Source organism: Colossoma macropomum, unplaced genomic scaffold, assembly GCF_904425465.1.
Source record: "Colossoma macropomum unplaced genomic scaffold, Colossoma_macropomum, whole genome shotgun sequence".
Classification (NCBI taxonomy): Eukaryota; Metazoa; Chordata; class Actinopteri; order Characiformes; family Serrasalmidae; genus Colossoma; species Colossoma macropomum.
In genome coordinates this window covers 15,211,552-15,230,740 of record NW_023494810.1, presented here as the reverse complement: position 1 = coordinate 15,230,740, position 19,189 = coordinate 15,211,552, and the positions used below count along the sequence as shown (strand labels likewise).

Sequence of the window (19,189 nt, the reverse complement as noted above, 5' to 3'; positions counted from 1 at the left end):
TTTTATACAGCTGTGAACCTGGTTGATGTAATGTGTGAAAAAGAGGTGAAAAGTCTCAGTGTAATTCAGCTTCTCTGGGGTTCCTGAGAGAGAAGATCAGAGCACTTACGCAGCTCTCCAACCTGCAGGATCTCACACAGCATGCGGGTCAGCTCGATGGCACACCGGCCGAATGGACACTCATGTTTATCTTCACGACTGCTGTTTTCCAGAACAATCTGAAATAACATACACACACAAATACAACAACAATACAACAGCAGCAAAAAGCAGTACGAGAACTTTTTGGAATTGCTGAGTTTAATCATCTAGTTTAAATACAGAGTTTAATTACTGAGTTTAATTTCTCAGGTTTCTTTGATTGGTCATAAAATGTGATTTGTTCACACAGGAAGTCAATACGTGAAAGTGAGAATGTGCTAAATCAAATAACAAATTATAATCGTTCATTAAGTGAACATCAATTAAACATTTACAGCGCTGGGGGGAAAAACTAAGTGAACCCTTGTATCTGAACCTGGTCAATCCTTTTTTGGCAGCAATAATTGAAGTCAAGAGCTTCCAGCATCTGCAGATCAGACTTGCAGAATGTTTAAGGAACGTTCTTCCTTACAGAACTGCTTTAGCTCGTCCATACTCTTCAGGTATCTGGTGTGAACGGCTCACACAGCATCTCTACTGGGTTAAGGTTGGTGCTCTGATTGGTCCAGGCCCAGAGGCAGCAAAACAGCCCCAAATCATGATGCTCCCACCACCATACTTCACTGTTTGGAAGATATTTTGATGATGGTGTGTAGAGCCCTTTTTTCAACATACACCGTGTTGAGTGTTCATCCTGAACAATTCAACTTCACTTTTATCAATCCAAAAAACATTTTCCAGAGTGTTTTGGAGAGTGAAGTCAAACTTCAGGCATGGAGAAACTTTTATTGCTTTTTTTTTGAGAGAGAGCAAATCAAATCAAATCAAATCAGATTTATTGTCACATCACAAGAGTACAGGGACACAGGTGAGTGAAAAACTTGAGTGAGAGTTCCACAAATTATGCAGAGAACAGTATTTACAACATAGATAAACAAAACTATAGATAGGATAGAAGAATAGATAAAACCAATTTAACTAAAATATATACATATAATCTTACACAATAACTTAAAAATAATAATAAAGCAGCAGCTTCCTCTGCCTTTTGAGTGCTGTTCGTATGGTAGACTCATAAACAGAGATGTTAACCGGTTCCAATGATTCCTTCAAGCCTTTAGATTTTAGCTTATACCAGCATTCTTTTTTATTTGACAGTGCATTCTACATTGTGCCTTTGGAGCTATTTTGGTTGGGCATCCACTTCTAGGGAAAGACGACACAGAACTAAATCATCTCCATTTATAGACAGTGTGTCTATCTGCAGACTGATGGATATCTATACTCTTTTGTGACTTTGTAATCCTTTCTAGCTTTTTTATTCTTCTGAGATCTGTTATTTTGAGAGGTGTGGTTCATATCAGCAGATGCTTCATGAGAATAAAAAAAACTCAGAATGCTGGAGTGGATAGCAAACTCAAAAAGTCAGAGTAGCTCCAGTCTTATTTCACTGATTACCTCCTGACTCCAATTAGCTTTCACTGAAGACATTAGTTAAGGGGTTCACATAGTTTCTCCAACCTACACTGTGTTTGTTTTGTAGTTTAAACAGATTGTGTTTGTTCCTTATTGTAATTCAGATAAAGACCAAAACATATTTTAAGATGACATGCAGGTAATTCCAAAGGTTTCACACACACCACTGTACAATACAGCTAACATTCTTCAGTGACCTACAACCTTTCAGTTTAGCAGCAGACACTGCTGAGTTTTAGACTGTACACACATTCAGTCAACAGCTCTGTAATACTGTACTAAACTCAGAAATGCATGAATGTTATGCTTTATGAACAGATCTGCTCACTCTGATGTAGGTGTCCTGGTGGAACTTGGCAAGGTACAGCATGTTATCTAGGGCCAACATGCCTGGAGGAGTCTGAGTGAAGTCCATGGCAGGATTAACATGGTTCTGCACAAAAGACAGCACTTTACATCAGCAAACACAAAATAAACATATTTTATATCAGCATTCTGTGACACATCCTACAAAAACATGTTCTGAAAGCTCTTATATAAGAAAATACTTTGTTTAATGACTTTATTCCTATAAAGTGTTGAACGTGAGTGTGAGCCAAGTTATGCTTCAGGAGCACTAGAGGGCGCTGCTGTCACTCACAGTGAATCCTAACATCTTGTAGTCCTTGGTGTAGAGAGCTTTCCTCTTCTCTGTGCCGGTCGGATCGTTCTCGCCATCAAAGGCGATCCTGCGCAGCTCGAAGATGACGTCTCTCTGAGCCTGAAGACATGGCGGGAGGAGACATGTGACGTCACTCACTGGAGCAGAAAGCGACTAATAGCTAAGATGGACGTACGCAGTCATTCTCTAATAATAAAGTACTTTATAATTGGAATTATTGCTGCAGATTTAGCAATGCATTCCATGAAATACAGAAAATGCAAAAAATCTGATTTTAAAACTTCACAGAAACATCACCTGATCAGTGGGATCCATTTTGGTCATCATGCGCTCCTCCAAGAGGTTGAAGGTTAAAACCTGCAGGACGTACAGCTGGTGCGCCATCTCAGCTTTGATTGGTCGATTGCCACGAATGACGTGCTGCAGAAAAGAGTAAAAACACACACTATGCATGTGATCTGATTTTCTTTTAGGTTGATCTGTTTAATCAATGAATCTTTTACAACTACATAAGGAGTTCTGCACTCAGGGCTACAAACGTGTTCTTCTGAATGAGAAGAAAACAATTCAATGGGGAACGTTTAAGAGGGCACTGCGCATGTGGTGTAATCCTGACTGTGGAGGAAGAGCTACTGTAAATAATAAAGGCACTTACATTGAGGATGATGGATCTGAGGTGTTTCTGAGCCAGCGTGCTGGCCATTTCCTGCAAAAAACAAACACAAACAGAGAAAAATGCTTTCAGTCCAACAGAGCAGTGTGCTTTACTGTTCTCCATAACTTCCAGTAACTCCTCCTCCGTCAACTTCCACACTCCTCCATAAACCTCCCTACTCCTCCGGAAGACTCTGTAAACTTTCACACTCCTCCATGAACTTCCACAAAGATCTGTTATGACCCATTAACCTCCAACATTTCCAACACTCCTCCATAAGCCTCCATAAACTTCTACATTCTTCCAGAAGACTCTGTAACCCTCCACACTCCTCCATAAGCCTCAACATTCCTCCACAAATTTCCACACTTCTCCGTTACGACCCATAAGCTTCCATGATCTCCCACACAACTCCATAAGCTTCCATGAACTTCCACATTCTTCCAGAAGACTCTGTAACTCTCCACAATCCTCCATACTTCTCCATAACCCTCCACACTTCTCCATAACCCTCAACATACCTCCATAAATTTCCACACTTCTCCGTTACGACCCATAAGCTTCCATAATCTCCCACACTACTCTATAAGCCTCTATGAACTTCCACACTATCCCAGAAGACTCTATAACACTCCACACCCCTCCATAAAGTAAATAACTTTAACAGTACCTATTTATATAGCATTCTTCATACACATAAATAAGTCACTCAATGTTGTGACAGTGTGTTTATATACAACAGTGTAAAACTAAAAGAAAAGAATGCGTATTTAAGAAAAGCAAAAGGCAAAACAAAATTTTGAAATTGAAGACTTTTCCCCCATATAGTGTCTGTCTGTCTGTCTGTCTGTCTATATATATCTCTCTCTATATATCTATATCTATATCTATCTCTATATATATATATCCCACACACACACACACACACACCACACACACACACACTCACTGAGCACTTTATTAAGAACACTGGTGCACCTATTTCTTTATGCAATTATCTAATCAGCCAATCATGTGGCAGGAGAGCAGTGCATAAAGTCATGCAGATACGGGCCAGCAGCTTCAGGTAATGTTCACATCAACCATCCGAATGGGGGAAAAATGTGATCGCAGCGATTTTAACCGTGGCATGACTGTTGGCGTGACTGTTGGTTTGAGTATTTATGCAACTACTGATCTCCTGAAACGTTCGAGCACAACAGTGTCTTGAGTTGAGTCAGACTGGAGCATTAAAGGAAAAACCTTCAGTGAGTGGCAGTCCTTTGGACAGAAATGCCATGAGAGAGGTCAAGGGAAGAATGGCCAGACTGGTTCGAGTTGACAGAAGGGCTACGGTAACTCTGTACCATTGTGATGAGCATAAATAATAAGAAAGTTAGATAAAAACACCTGCCGATAAGACTCCAGACCAACAATCCCATTAGATTCCAGACCGACAATCTGATCAGACCCTGGACCGACAATGTCATCAGACACCGGACCGACAATCCGATCAGATTCCAGACAGACATTTGATCAGACCCTGGGCCGACAATGCCATCAGATACCGGCCTGACAATCCGATCAGACACCAGACGGACAATCCAATCAGATACTGGATCAACAATCAAATCGGACAACAGACTAACAATGTGATCAGATTCAAGACCGACAATCTGATTAGACCCTGGACTGACAATGCCATCAGACATCAGATGTACACTCCAATCAGATACCAGACCCACAATCCGATCAGATGAAATAGTGGACCCCAAAATCTGATCAGATATCAAACCAACAATCTGATCAAATACTGGACCCACAATTTGATCAGCTACCAAACAGACAACCTGATCAGACAGTGAACCGACAATGCGAACAAATACCAGACTGACAATCCGATGCAGGGGGACTGACTGTGACTGAGATCTAAAGCCATGAGAACTAGCAGGGGGATGTAATGACGTAATGCCTCATGAGGATGGATGTGCTGGATACTCACTGTAAGGCACTGGTCCAGAGGGTTAGTGTGCTCCTCCTGGGGGGGTGGGGATTGATGCAGGTGGGACAGTGACAGAGACAGAAAGTGCACTTACTCACACACAGCCAATGGGACACTCATGCACAGATAAAAGAGCAGAAAGCGGAAATTAAGAGCTGAGCGATTTGGCCTCTGCACTCATAAACTGCGATACTGCATTTCAGATTTAGCCTGAGATTCCCACAGCAGCTTTCTGATTCGACTTTCAGTAAAGGACACTCAGTCTCAAGCTTCAAACTGATTTGGAAAAATAGTTAAAAACCCATTAAAACGGGCTCCCGAGTGGCGCAACCGTCTAAGCGTTGGCCCTATCATCAGGAGATCGCGAGTTCGATCCCTGGTGATGCTACAGCCATGAAAAACAAAATGAACAGTAAGTTTTCTTTCTGCAAATGTGTCCACTTAACGTTTAAGACCATCAGAAGAAAAGAAAAGCAGAAAACAGAACAAACAGTCCAACTAGAATAAACTCTGTCAGGATTATCAGACATTCTTTTAGTGTAGAGAAGCACCACAAAGGAAGCTCACTGACTTTATTACTGCCAATATCATTAAATACCATAACAACACTATTATATGTGGAAAATACTGATGTTAGCTTGGTCAGAATCGCACAGCTCTACAGTAAGAGCAGGAGAAACACAGAGCAGCTTAAATTTGTTATGACAAAATGAAACCTGAAGAACCAGAAGCCAGAAGACAAATCCAGTGCAGTGGCAGCGCAGTGACTGCACAATGACCGTGCAGAGGAAGCAGAGTCGCTGCACAACGACCGCACAGCAGAAGCAGAGTCGCTGCACAACGACCGCACAGCGGAAGCAGAGTCGCTGCACAGTGGAAGCACAGTGACTGCACAGTGGAAGCACAGTCACTGCACAGTGACCACTGACTGTGCAGTGACCCTACAGTGACATCACAGTGAGATGAATATGATTACAACATGACAACACATTACGGTGATAGCATACTGATCAAACACACAGCACAGCAATCAAACAGCATCACAAATGTAGCTGCACAGTGATGTTCCAGTGCACGTGTTGGTATGAACTAATGTCTAATCCCCCGATTGAGGCACACCGTAAGTCTGGTATGTGGAGCTTCTACCTGAAGCGGCTTGTCAATAACGTCACTGATACAGGCTTTTTCAGTTTATAAATACTGAGGGAGGTTAAAGTCTATTTTTATCACGGCTGTGACCTGTTTCTCAGCAGCTTATGAGCAACTGTCTTTAGGTTTTTGGTTCTGAGTCACAGTCCTGAATTTGTCAAAGTCACAACTGCAAAAACATTTAACCCTGTAAATAAACGAAGAGCTGATGAAGGAAAAGAATGTGAATAACGGATGGCTGATATGCGGCGTGTGAATCCACCTCAGGTGTTTATATGAGGGTGTTTGTGTTTGTATACCTGCCGTCTGTCCTCCGGAGCTTTAAGGAACAGAGCATTAATGAGGGCAATGGCATATGTTTGGATCTCCTGATTGGACCTGAAACAGCACACACAGGTACAGTTAGCGGTATCTCGCTCTTTGGCTGCTCCAGCACTCAAAAGAGAACAGCAGGCCAGATTCATCAGACTGTGCACAGTCAAAACATGAAAAGATCACATGTAACTTTTTATTATTCAATAATTTCATCCTTGGCATATCTGGAATAAAACCTAGGTTGACAGAAGTGTGTTGTATTTTAACACTATAAAGCTATTTAAGCACTGGCCAGTAGGGGGGCAGTGCAGGACAACCATTGGCTGCTTACCTTTTCTTAGCTCACGTTTCTATGCAAACCTGATAAATCTGGTCCGATGTACTCCACTTCACTGTGTTAAGAAATCTTGCATGCATTTCTGAATAGTGATGCACCGAAATTTTTCACTGAAAGTAAAACTGAAAATCAGGACTCAACTAAAAGCCAGTATAGAGAACTGAAAGAAATGGTTCCTTTAATGCAATTTGCTGATAATTTATGCTTTTGAAATAACGTAGTAATGCTGATGATGCTTCAAAGGTGACAATCACGATATTTATAAAGAAAACTGAGAGAACTATAGAATTAAACAAATAATATGAAAAATTCAACGTTATAAAATTAAGAACAATATATTTTTTGGTTTCCCAAAAGCCTCTAAAGCAGAACTAGCAGTCTCATCTATGACAACAGAAAACACCTTAGCATATTTTATTAAAAGGTGTGAAATTTCTCCAGCAGGTGGCGCTATTAGAACACAAGTCGCTTCAGAGTTCATTATTTAAGGAGCAGAAACAGCCGTGAACCCACACCAACAGGAGCTCACACTTTATTAACTGTTTTTTTCCAAAAGATATTGAATAATGTGTTATTTATGTTATTTAAGATCATTAAAACAGTTAATGGTAAGAGCATGTGGGTTAAAGAGCGTCCTGAACACAGTTGCAGGACTTTGAGTTCCACTGTTGATCTGCTGAACATGTCTGTGCTGACCAGCACAGGACAGCACTGCGTTTATAATCACCTTTTCTCATTTTTTATTGACATTTCGTTGTAGATATTTTTCTTTCGTTCTTTCTTTCATCTTAAATGTTTCAGTGGTGAAATTTCGGTGCATCTCTGGCCGAAGCGTAGCTGCTGGGCGTGTGAGTGCGTGAGTGAGAGGAAGAAGAGTCTGTGTTTCTATCAGTGTCTGCGTGTATGTGTGAGTGTATGTGCTCACACTTGCAGGTGCCCGATGAGCTGTCCCACGGTGATCTCCTGTGCTACACGGTGGTACAGGCTGTGACTGTTCAGGACCATGCTCTCCAGGATAGCCAGGGAGCGCTGCAGAATGGACACATCCACCATGGGCTGGTTTACGTAGCCTGCGATCTGAGTCAGTCAGAAATACAAAATTAATTTAAATACAACTATTATATATCTATACTGTAGCGCACAGTATGTAGCCCAGGGACACTACAGTGATCGCACAGTGAAAGCAATCTGGATCAGAGTTACAGGTCTGACTGATGTACATAATAATAATTACTCACTTTCTAGATAATAAACTAAAGTCAAAATGAGTCAAAATAATCATTCCTAGTATGTGAAAATAAGGAGTTATTACTCTGGGACAGTAGAATTATCTGGTCAAAATACTGAGATAAGAAGTCATTATATCATCATAAATGATTACAGTGCTGCCATAAACTGTGACAGGTGTGTCCGAATAACAACACAGGCAGCCAAAAAAAGCTGATCTTTTCACAGCGTTAAACAGCTCACAGTCAGTATTTACTCATATAACTGCATATGCAAATGAGGCAAACGAGCAAAAGAGCAGCTCTGCCCCTTTGATCTCGTTATGGGCGCCTGTATAGTGACTCACAGTTGCTCTGTGATGACGTAAAATGCCCCACAGTGCTGGACTGAAAAGCATCTGTGAAGTTCACATTATCATGTCTTCAGCAGTTTGATCTGAAGTGTTCAGCTGTTCAGGACGCCTCTGTTTCACACAGGTCTGTTTTTGTTGGAGCTCCATTTTGATCTCCTGCCCATAAACGCACGCAAAACCGACAGGCAGCGTTTGGTTATTTTGCATTTCAATCAAATGGCTCCTTCTTGTGAAAGTAGGCGGTTGTTGGTCACGGTGAGTGAGAAAACCCACCACAGGGAGCGTTCAGATATGTAGCCCACATACAGTTACAGAAGACTCTGTTTAATATACACATTTTAACCCCAAAACTTTCTCATCTCAGAACTTCAGGTTGGTAAGAAAAGCTGTTGTTGAAGGTTATTTGGTACAAAGAATCTGTTCTGAATGACTGAGGACGAAGTTTATATTTCAGAAACAACGATTCTTTACCAAGTAACCTTCAACACTGGAACAGAATGAGAGAATGAGAGAATGAGAGAGAGACACGACTATTCATAGATGAGTAACTAAGAAAACTCAGGGCCAGCACTTGTTGTTGCCAGGCAACAAGCAGCCTACACACAGTGCTATTCGGAAAAGGTCCACGGGTCAAGCAATTGTTTAAATGTTTAAATTAAAAAAGTTTATCTGAAACTCACCTAACAAAATCTGAACACCAACAAGGAGTCACAAGCAAACATATCCAGAATTCCTGAATTGTGTCATTAAAACTTAAAATATTTAATAAAATTAAAAAATGCAGTGTATTTGGAAATAAAGAGGTACAGAAGAAGCCTATACAGAATGTATAAGGTAATAATACAGAGTTGTGAAATCGATCTACACAAACTTTTTTCGCCAGAGAGGAACGTTTCCTTCCGGCAATATGGAAATCTCACGCTTCTCCATCACTACACACAATTGTCAACAAACAATGCAGTTTGGGGGGGATTTATTCCGCAGTGAGGGGGATTATTCTGCTATGGAGGAAGGGGGGTGGAGAGGGGAGTTATTGCACAGTGAGGAGGGTTTAACTCTGCAGTGAGGGGGTTTTGTTCCACAGTGCAGGGTGGGGTTATTCCACAGTGAGGGGAGTTTAACTCTGCGGTGAGGGGAGTTTAATTCTGCAGTGAGGGGGGGGTTATTCTGCAGTAAGGGGGATTTAACTCTGCAGTGAGGGGGAGGTTATTTTGCAGTGAGGGGGGGTTTAATTGTGCAGTGAGGGGGGTTTAACTCTGCAGTGAGGGACGTACCGTGATTTTCACCTCTGCTGACCTGAATGAATACCTTACTCACTCGGGCGTTCAAGCAGTCATTAACGTTGAACCTGCATCATCTGGTGGTCAGTGAAGTGAAGCATATGTAAACACTGTGGTGCTGTAACGTGTTCAGAGGCCATGGGAGATGATGGGAGATGTTTGTACATGCCTGTTTGATGAAGGACAGAGAGATCAGGTCCCAGGACACGATGCCATGATCCATCAGCTCAAGGAACGCTGTGAGAGTGAAGGCCAACATCTCCCCAAAACTGGAAAACACAAACGGGAGACAGAATGGAATTCCAATAAGCTTCACACAAATGTGTTACACTGCTGATCAAAAGTTTAGAATCATTTGTCATTTTAATAATTGCTGTTACAACTAATAAAGCGGAGATTAAAATACTATGTTTGTGTGTGTGTGTGTGTGTGTGTGTGTGTACACATATACCATAATTTTATTTTTGTCCACTATCTTGTCCCAAAGTTTTTGGGATATCGACAACAAACCAACTTCGAGAGTCTGACTGGGAGTCAAAAGTTTGTATGCCTCTTTTATGTCGCTGTGGAGGAGGATATATGGCCGAGCATCAAATGCAGGACAGAAAGCCGGTCATGCCAAACCAGCAGGCTGAGCAGCCCATAATATTCACCTGTGCTTTGTTTTTGCCAGCCAACTTATAACCGTCTCTTTTCTCAGGCCAGAGAGAGAAGGAGACCTGTGGAGACTTGAAAAAGCTAGCAAAGAAAAGACTGCAAAGTCCCAGCGAGCGTGCTCTTTAGTTTTGTATGCTGGCTGAAAAGCAGAGCGATTTTGTGTTGTGCTCACAATAAAAGAAAGCTCTGTCTCTCCACAGCTACTCCCGGTGTTACTACCCAGCCTCACAATGATCTCCACAGTCACCATAATAGAATCACATTATTAACACAGCAGCAACTGCCTAGCAACATCCTAGCCAGCACCTTAGCAACCACCAGAGATACCACAGCAACCAGTTAGCAACACCATAGCAACCACCTGGAATACCATAGCAACCCCCTATCAACAACACAGCAACCAAGAGACATTCCATAGCAACCAGTTAGCAGCACCTGAGCAACCACCTGGTATACCACAGCAACCACCTAGCAACAACACAGAACTATGATAAATTCTGGATTTTAATTTTATTGGAACTTCATTCTTGATGTTCTACTGCTTCCACCGTAGAATCTTCTACAGCTCTATTCATCATTCTGGACTCATCTAGCCTTCTGAAATTATTATTTTGTGTGAAGATGTTCAGGACAAGCAGATCACAATCATTTTATACATTTATTTGAAACCAGGCTGGCTCTATATCACTGAGAACAGACATTTCAAACATTTATCAGTCGTTCATAAACAGTTCCGTGAACTCAGAACTCCTGAAATGATCAGATTAACAGTGCGTGACTGACTGAGTGCCGCTCTCCACCAGCCGCGCCAGCGTCCCGATGCCCTCCATGTTAATGAACTCCGTGGCGAAGGTGGGATCTGCCGAGAGCTTCGCGAGCTCCTTCAGAGCCTCAAGCCGAGCGTCAATTCCATGAGACTGGATCCGGTCCAGGAGCTGCCGAGCTGCTCTTGTCTACAGCAAACAAATAAACAAAAACAAAGAGAGTAGTGAGACGTTCTTGATCACTGTGTGGAAGATGATGCTTTCTAGAGGCTGAACTGAAGTTCTGAACAGATGTTTTTAAAAACATACACATCCAGCTCTGAAACTAGACTAACAACTTACATGTCCAACAGATATACAGTATGTACAGTAACTGACATGAAATCTACCAGTTTTAAGGGGCTACAAAATTCAGATAACTGACAATATTGCTTATAATATTGATGGGTGGGGGTGTTCAAAATTCTGTTAATTTTGTTCAATTCAGTATAAACTTTATTGGTGTTGCACCATTCTGAACTGCCCTTTAAGAATCATGTCAGCCTTAAAATATATAAACATAAAATTTTACAGGCGATTTTATCGGCTAACTAAAGAGCAGTGAACAACGATTTTATAATTTTGTTAAATGTTAGTGATGCTGTTTTTAAGTGACTAACAGCAGAGCTTCACTATATATATATATGGATAAGATGCATATTGTCATTACTGTTATATATTTTTGAATAAATTAGTTTAAATACTTAAATTAATTACTTAAAACAAATTCAGTCATAGCAACACAGAAACTGCATTTTTCAATCAGAATCACTCACTTTCCACATCATCATTTTATCTACACATCACACATCTGTAACGACACCAAGAGCATGACGGGGAAAGGGGTTTCGCGCGTAGTTGTGTTGAAAAATGCGTCACGGCGCATTTCATAATGCGACGCAAGCGCAAGCTGCAATCTGAGCGTTACAGCAAGGGGCACTATTACGACAGCCAATGCTAACCAAGCGGTCTCGCACCGCCAGCATGCTTTCTCAACTGCCATAGCAGACGAGCAGATGAGTATCACGCTAAGATGGCTGACAAACATAAAAATATCATACATTATCGCATTTCCATTTTAAGAGGCAAAGCAGCTCACTCTACTCTATTGTCCACGTGTAGCTGTTGAGGCTGCTGGAATAACAGTAGATCTCTCTTCGATTTGCCCTCTATCTCCCCCTTCAGTACTAAGTGTTTTAACCGCCACAGCAATGTAATAACGCACAGTGAGTTTGTACAGAAGGACAGAAGGATAACAGCACCATACATACACACACTGGAATATTATAATACTCCTGATGGCAGGTATAGAATAAATGAATATATTACTGGAGAGATGGCTAATCGCAGAATGGTCCCGTTCTTGATTTCTCCTCGGCTCTGAAATCAGAAGAGAGAGAGTTTATTAATAAAAAACACTGCAGGTACTTTATTCACTCTGATCTCTGATTAAAGTTGAGCATCTCACCTGTTCAGTGATATAAAGCTGAGGTCCGTCAGCGTAACGCAGTGCAAACTGCTCCGACCCAGACAGAGACCACCTGAAAATCAAATCAATAATTACAACCCCATTTCCAAAAAAGTTGGGACACTGCGCAAAATGTAAATAAAAACAAAATGCAATGATGTGCAAACCATTTAAATCATATATTTTATTGAAAACAGTACAAAGACAACATATTAAAATGTTGAAACTGAGAAATTTCATTGTTTTTTGAAAAATATATGCCCATTTTTCATTTGATGCCAAAAACATGTTCCAAAAAAGTTGGGACGGGGGCAACAAAAGGCTGGTTGTGTAATGCTTAAAACACCAGGTGGTTAATTGGCAACAGGTCAGTCACAGGGTATAAAAAAAAAGCATCTCAGAGAAGCTGAGTCTTTCAGAAGTAAAGATGAGGAGGGGTTTACCACACTGTGAAAGACTGTGCAGGCAAATAGTGCAACAATTCAAAAATAACGTTTCTCAATGTAAATTAGCAAAGAACTTCTGCTTTTCATTATCTATGGTACATAATATCATTAAAAGATTCAGAGAATCTGGAGAAATCTCTGTATGCAAGGACAAGGCCAAAAACCAGTATTTGCTGGCCATGATCTTTGGGCCCTCATGTAGCACTGCATTAAAAACAGACATGATTCTATTGTGGAAATCACTAAATGGGCTCAGAAACACTTCTCTCACCAGAAATGCTGCCACCTTCTCTGGGCCTGAGCTCATTTAAAATGGACTGAGGGGAAGTGGAAAAGTGTCCTGTGGTCCAACAAATCAACATCTGAAATTCTTTTTGGTAATCATGGACGCTGTGTCCTCCAGGCTAAACACCACTCAGCTTGTCATCAGTGCACAGTTCAGAAGCCAGTATTCATGATGGTATAGGGGTGCATTAGTGCACATGGCATGGGTGATGTGCACATCTGTGAAGGCACCATTAATACTGAACGACATATACATGTTTTAGTAACATATGCTGCCATCCAGATGACGTCTTTTTCAGGGAAGGCCTTGCTTATTTCCGCAAGACAATGCCAAACCACATTCTGCCTGTACTACAATAGCATGGCTCTGTATTAAAAGAGTCCAGGTGCTAAACTGGCCTGCCTGCAGTCCAGACTGTCACCCACTGATAACATTTGACACATTATGAAATGAAAAATATGACAAAGGAGACCCTGAACTGTTGAGCAGCTGAAATCCTATATCAAACAAGAATGGGGAAACATTTCATTTTCAAAACTACAGCAATTGGTCTCCTCAGTTCTCAAACGGTTACAGAGTGCTGTTAAAAGACATCTAGAAGTTTTTTGGTGCTACTTTAAAAACTATACAGATGTCTAAATATAGCTATAGAACTGAAAACACCCTTTTTGAGATATTCTGACTGTATATTTTCCCAAGCAGAATTTTTGGAATTCACTCAATGTAAATATATAAAAATGTAAATATTATATTAGATTTACTTATTTATATTTTTATATTACTCCATCATTTAATAATTTCTTGAAAATAGTTCATTTTTCATACTTTTCACTGGCTGTAATATTACATTCAGTGGTGTTATTTCAGAGATAGATACCAGTACTTTGTTGACTTCAAGGTTTTCTGTGTGATGTCTACTGAGCCTGTGTTTCACTGGGTTCAGGAAATTTGGTAGTTACAGCTTGTAATAGCTCGATTTGTTGTGTGCTAGATGACACCATCTCACTCTGTGGATGTGGACAGTTTTAGTTACACAGAGGAAAGGATTTTAAAGTCTTTGTGATGCTGGTAGAGAACTCCCACAGCGGCCAGACTCACTGTCAGGCACAAGTACTTACAGCTAACAACCAGGCCTGAATAGTACACAACAGGGTGGACAATGACCGATACACTGGTACAATACTAACAGCAACAACAAAGATGCCTTTGTGACAGTTTCACTTCCTCCAGAAGGCCCAACAGTGGTGTCAGTTCAGTAAACATCACAGTTGTTCACACTGTCAGTATCAGTGACTTTCAGTGTTTTTTCTGGCTTGGTTGAAATGGTGGGCCGCAAGACCACGCTGCTTAGAGATACAGCTGACTGGCGAAGGCACACCATATGCGGGGCTAGTGAACACTCAGGCCCGGCTAGCGGGCTGCTATGCTAAAGGCTAAATCAAGGCTAAAGAGCCCACAGTCATGAGGCTGAGAGTCCAGCCGTTCCTTCCACTCCCTCAATGACAACCTGCACTAACGCTAACTCTGACTGTAAGTGACCACACAGCGTCAGACGAGTGATCACTGAAAGAAGCAGCTCAGCCGTTCAGGTAAGCGGCTCCGTTAGCATGTTTTTACCACCAAATACGGCCATTACAGGCTTTGTCATGAACATTTTCACTGCTGTTTGTCATCCCACATCGCCGACTGGTTGTCAAGTTGTCTACTGGTGCTCATGCTCACATCATGGCATGTGCACATCAGAAACTGCCCCGTGGTGTTGGTCATAGGTATCAGTATCTCCACCACTGATACGATACTGCATTTATGAGCCAGTACTGGCGCTGATAGCGATATGGTGTCAATGCAACACTAATGTCAATATCAGAGACAACAATAGATCCACCTCATGAGAGATGCTCACGACAGCACTCATGAGAGTCCATCTGGTTCTTCAACTGTCATTGGTGGCTCTAAGGACGCCATCTTTAGCCATTCTTATGTCACATAGATTTAGGAGCTTTTACAGCCATGCCTGAGAATCAGGCGGCAAAAAGAACCCCCCTTACCCCACCCCCGAAGACGCTGTAACAGTATACCTGTTGACAGAAGTCAGCACAGGAAAAACCAAACAGCTCAAACAATACTCAGGAATACACAGTGATGAACCCATATCTCCTAACAAAAGGAGAAAAGGATAAAAGAAACCACACAAAGAACTCCTACTCCCTCACACTACCCACAATCAACACACACACACATAGAGAGAGAGAGAGAGAGAGAGAGAGAGAGAGAGAGAGAGAGAGAGAGAGAGAGTGTAATTAGAGTGATTATATAAGCAGTATTAAAGTCTTCCAGAACTGAGTCTGGCCGCCATCTGCAGCTCATTAACTCTCCTTTAGTAGTCTGTGAACAGAGCAGATCTAGAACCCAAACAGAGCGAAGAGGAAATAAAGAGACCAGCAGAAACCACAGCAACAAACACAGAAAAACAGACAAAGTAAGAAGAAGAACAGACACACAGCACTCAAATTCACACATCTATAACAGACCGCAATGATACAGACTCCTCTGGAGTTATCTAGAACTACAACTATGAGTTACTGTGTGTTCGCGTGAGGTGCAGAGAACATTAAAGTCATTTAGAGTGGTTTGGTGTGAAACGCTCCGTTCTAGAGAAACTTACCGAGTCAGAATTGTTCACAGCGGTGGTAATGTGAACCAGACATCCACCTCTAAAAGCTCCCTCACAGAAAGTTATTACATGAAATGGTTATGAATACACTGCCTGATGACTGAGACATTGTTTTAAGATTGTTTTGAGAGCTTAAAATCCATTCACAGTGGAGGGATACATAATAGGCAGGGTGCTGTGAGGCAAAATAGTCCCCAAAGAAACTGTATTATTTCAGATTTTCCACTATTTTCACATCAACAACATTGCATATAAAACTCAAAAGACACGTGTAGGTTCACTGGTGGTTTTGGATAGTAAATAAAATGTCTATATTTGTGTTGTAGTCATGGTGACCCCTGGTTCTTATCATTACCACTGTAAAGAAATCTGAACCATTTCACACCAAACCACTCTGAATCACTCTGTTTGCATCTCACACACTCAAATATGCAGACATTTTTGAAAAACTGGTGGAATTGCCCTTATAAATAACTGTAAAATAAAAATACAAATAACTGTATTAAGTGAGTAGGGAATTGTGGGATTAAATCAGATTTCTGTCACGACTCCTAAAGAGCAGTCTTATTAAACACACTCAGTCTGGGCATCAGAGTCTGTAACAGAACTGAATTTAATCTGAATTTATAGCTTTGAGCTGCTGCTGTAAAGACATTTTGTCTGTATTTGAGCATAAACGGTCTGTTAGCTTATGGTGCAATATGATCTAATCTGTTATATTAGCTTATATATCAGCTTAGTCTGTTATATTAGCTTCAGCAGAGAAATCTTCATATAGCATCACTGTTTTAAAAAAAAACAAAAAAACACAGATCTCCAAAATTACATTTAATCCAAAATGATTCTGGAGAACTTCTGTTGGTCCATTCATCAAAAAGCTTTTAGAATAAATTAATAAATGAATGAATAAAGCCTTTGGTCATTTGGAAAATTTGTGAATGTTTATCTAAAACTCCACCGCCGAGCCTTGAAAGAGCTAAAAACTGGAGAAACATCCAGAAACTCACCCATCACAAACCTCTCGGATGATGGAAGAAAGCGGCTTTTTCTGAAAGAAAGAAAAAAATGAAGATGCTTTTTACTCACCATGCACCTCTATTCACTCACTACAGACTAAAACACTATTTTAGAGAGAAAATTCACGAGTTTCTAGAATAATTTGGTGATAAAAGCTTAAATATCTCAAGAATAAAGCTGTAATATTCATAAAAAATGTTTACGATGCTTAATTAATGCATTTCAACATTAAATACAAAAACAATTCTAAACTAAAACTTAAAAAAAAAACAAAAAAACACAACCCTCTAAAAGAAGTGAGTCAGTAGAAGTGTGGAGTACATTTCAAAGCCCTTTTCAGACTGATCAGAAATCAGACAGAGCTGGACCTCAGTGATGCGTTCAGAGCAGGACTGTGTTGGTCTGATTGAACACAGCTGTGAGGTGGAGCAGCAGTGAACTCCACACAGCACTTTAAAAACAATCCTAACACGAACAGGAGAAACGAAAAAGTATTTCTCATCAGTGGTGTGTGAAAAACAGACAGAGCGTCATTACTCTGTTCTTCAGCGAGAGAATAAAGAGCTCTGTCTGTGTAGGAGGTGAAAACTAAACTGTTCATGATTCTCACTGAAGCTCAGACACGTTCACTGCAGAGCAGCTGATCACAGAGCGGGAATAAGGAGGGTGAGGACGGAGCGGAGGAATTTTATACTCCTACACGAATTCCTACAGAGTTCAATGTTAAACTGAATAAGCCATTGGATATTTACAGAACTCTATCAGAATCAGAATCAGACCAAGATCTGAATCACCAGAGATCGGAATCGGAATAAATTGGAAATCAGCCATACTTGGCCAAAGATTGGAAACAAAAACTGGAATCACACTATGAGTTTACATGCACTTAATAATCCGATAACTGCAGAAAATCAGATTTTTCAGTAAACCGATCGACACATTTACAGGGGCTTGAGTAATCAGATAATGGGGTAACCTTGGGTCTACATGAGTCATGTATACATGCACAGAGAAATCTGATTACTCAACTGAAATACAGCTCCCTTTATTGTAATTCTCAATCAGATTTCTAGATTAGAGTATGGTGTTTACATGAGCATTTGAATAATCAGATAACTGCAGAAATGATCAGATTACTGAGTGCATGTAAACACACTCAATGACTGGAATCAGCCAAGAATCGGAATCAGCCAATGATCAGAAACTGCCCGGAATAGAGTCAGGCAAGGCCAGATTCGGCCAAGCACAGGATGACCATGTAGCATAGTGCCTCAAACACCATTGCTGTCACTATTATTATTATTATTATTATTATTACTATATACAGAGACGTAATGGTTAAGTCAAGCTAGCTAATGTTAACATTGTTTAGCTAACAATAAATGAATGCAACTTTACTAAGAAATAATTCTAATAATTGCAATCAGAATATATCCTGTCCTGCATTCCCCTGACTTGCCTTGTTATTGTTCTCTAATAGCCCTAAAATACAATCATACATCATAATCATGTTCTATAAGAAACAACAACGAGAGTTCGGTACTAAAACGCAACAGAAAAGATCTGAAAAGAACTGTAAATCCAGGTCAGAAAACAAAGCCAAAACATTAATTAATTAATTAATTAATTAATTAATTAATAAAGGAATCTTCTCAGACCTGGTCGATCTCGATGAGCTGGGCGTTGGCACCAGGCCACTCAATGGCCACTTTAACTATATCAGACGGCGGCGGCATCGCTGCTCTCCTCTCTGGCATTCCACTACAAGAGAAAGACAGCAGATGTTTACTTCAGATCAGTTTACACCAGATTAAGCTCAATCTACACTACCTGTCCAAAAGTATCTGGACGGTCTTTACAATTAGTGGATTTGGCTACTTCAAAGTGAATCCATCACCGACACAGACATTCAGTATCAACAGACTGTTACTTTTACAGTACAGGATTAAAACAATCTGGGGTTATTTCTACAGTTTTATACCACAAGATTCATATAATCTGGAGTTATTTCTATGGTTTGTTTATAGTTTGGGATTAACACAATCAGGGGTCATTTCTACGGTTCATTTTATAGTTTTATAGCCAGTGGAATCTTTCCTGAGGCAGAAGTGCAGAGTACAGGGCTGATTTGGACGGGACTAAATTCAGGAGACCACCTTCTAATGTAAAACAGCACTTAATTACTGTTTACATTTTTTAGCATTATTTCTTATCAGCTTAATATTTACATTTGCTGTAATTTACAGTGTCTATCAGTACTGAAC

General features: G+C 40.6%; 1 protein-coding gene across 7 annotated transcripts in view; it reads right to left on the bottom strand.

Annotated features, from left to right (window-relative positions):
* The window catches only part of elmo2 (engulfment and cell motility 2), a 31,972-nt gene that overhangs the window by 7,597 nt on the left and 5,186 nt on the right, over nt 1–19,189 (bottom strand). For 4 of the 7 annotated variants that reach the window (XM_036559470.1, XM_036559471.1, XM_036559469.1 and 1 more), the window contains exons 3-16: nt 18,584–18,686; nt 16,916–16,956; nt 12,503–12,575; nt 12,364–12,414; nt 11,015–11,184; nt 9,744–9,843; nt 7,641–7,792; nt 6,363–6,441; nt 4,915–4,950; nt 2,934–2,984; nt 2,576–2,698; nt 2,258–2,377; nt 1,946–2,050; nt 110–218 (exon numbers count right to left, since the gene is read on the bottom strand). In XM_036559470.1, the coding sequence (XP_036415363.1) occupies nt 110–218; nt 1,946–2,050; nt 2,258–2,377; nt 2,576–2,698; nt 2,934–2,984; nt 4,915–4,950; nt 6,363–6,441; nt 7,641–7,792; nt 9,744–9,843; nt 11,015–11,184; nt 12,364–12,414; nt 12,503–12,575; nt 16,916–16,956; nt 18,584–18,682 (1,309 nt within the window). In that variant the 5' untranslated portion in view covers nt 18,683–18,686. The remainder of the gene's footprint in view (nt 1–109; nt 219–1,945; nt 2,051–2,257; nt 2,378–2,575; nt 2,699–2,933; nt 2,985–4,914; nt 4,951–6,362; nt 6,442–7,640; nt 7,793–9,743; nt 9,844–11,014; nt 11,185–12,363; nt 12,415–12,502; nt 12,576–16,915; nt 16,957–18,583; nt 18,687–19,189) is intronic. The other 3 variants (XM_036559473.1, XM_036559474.1, XM_036559475.1) reach the window with 3 other exon arrangements.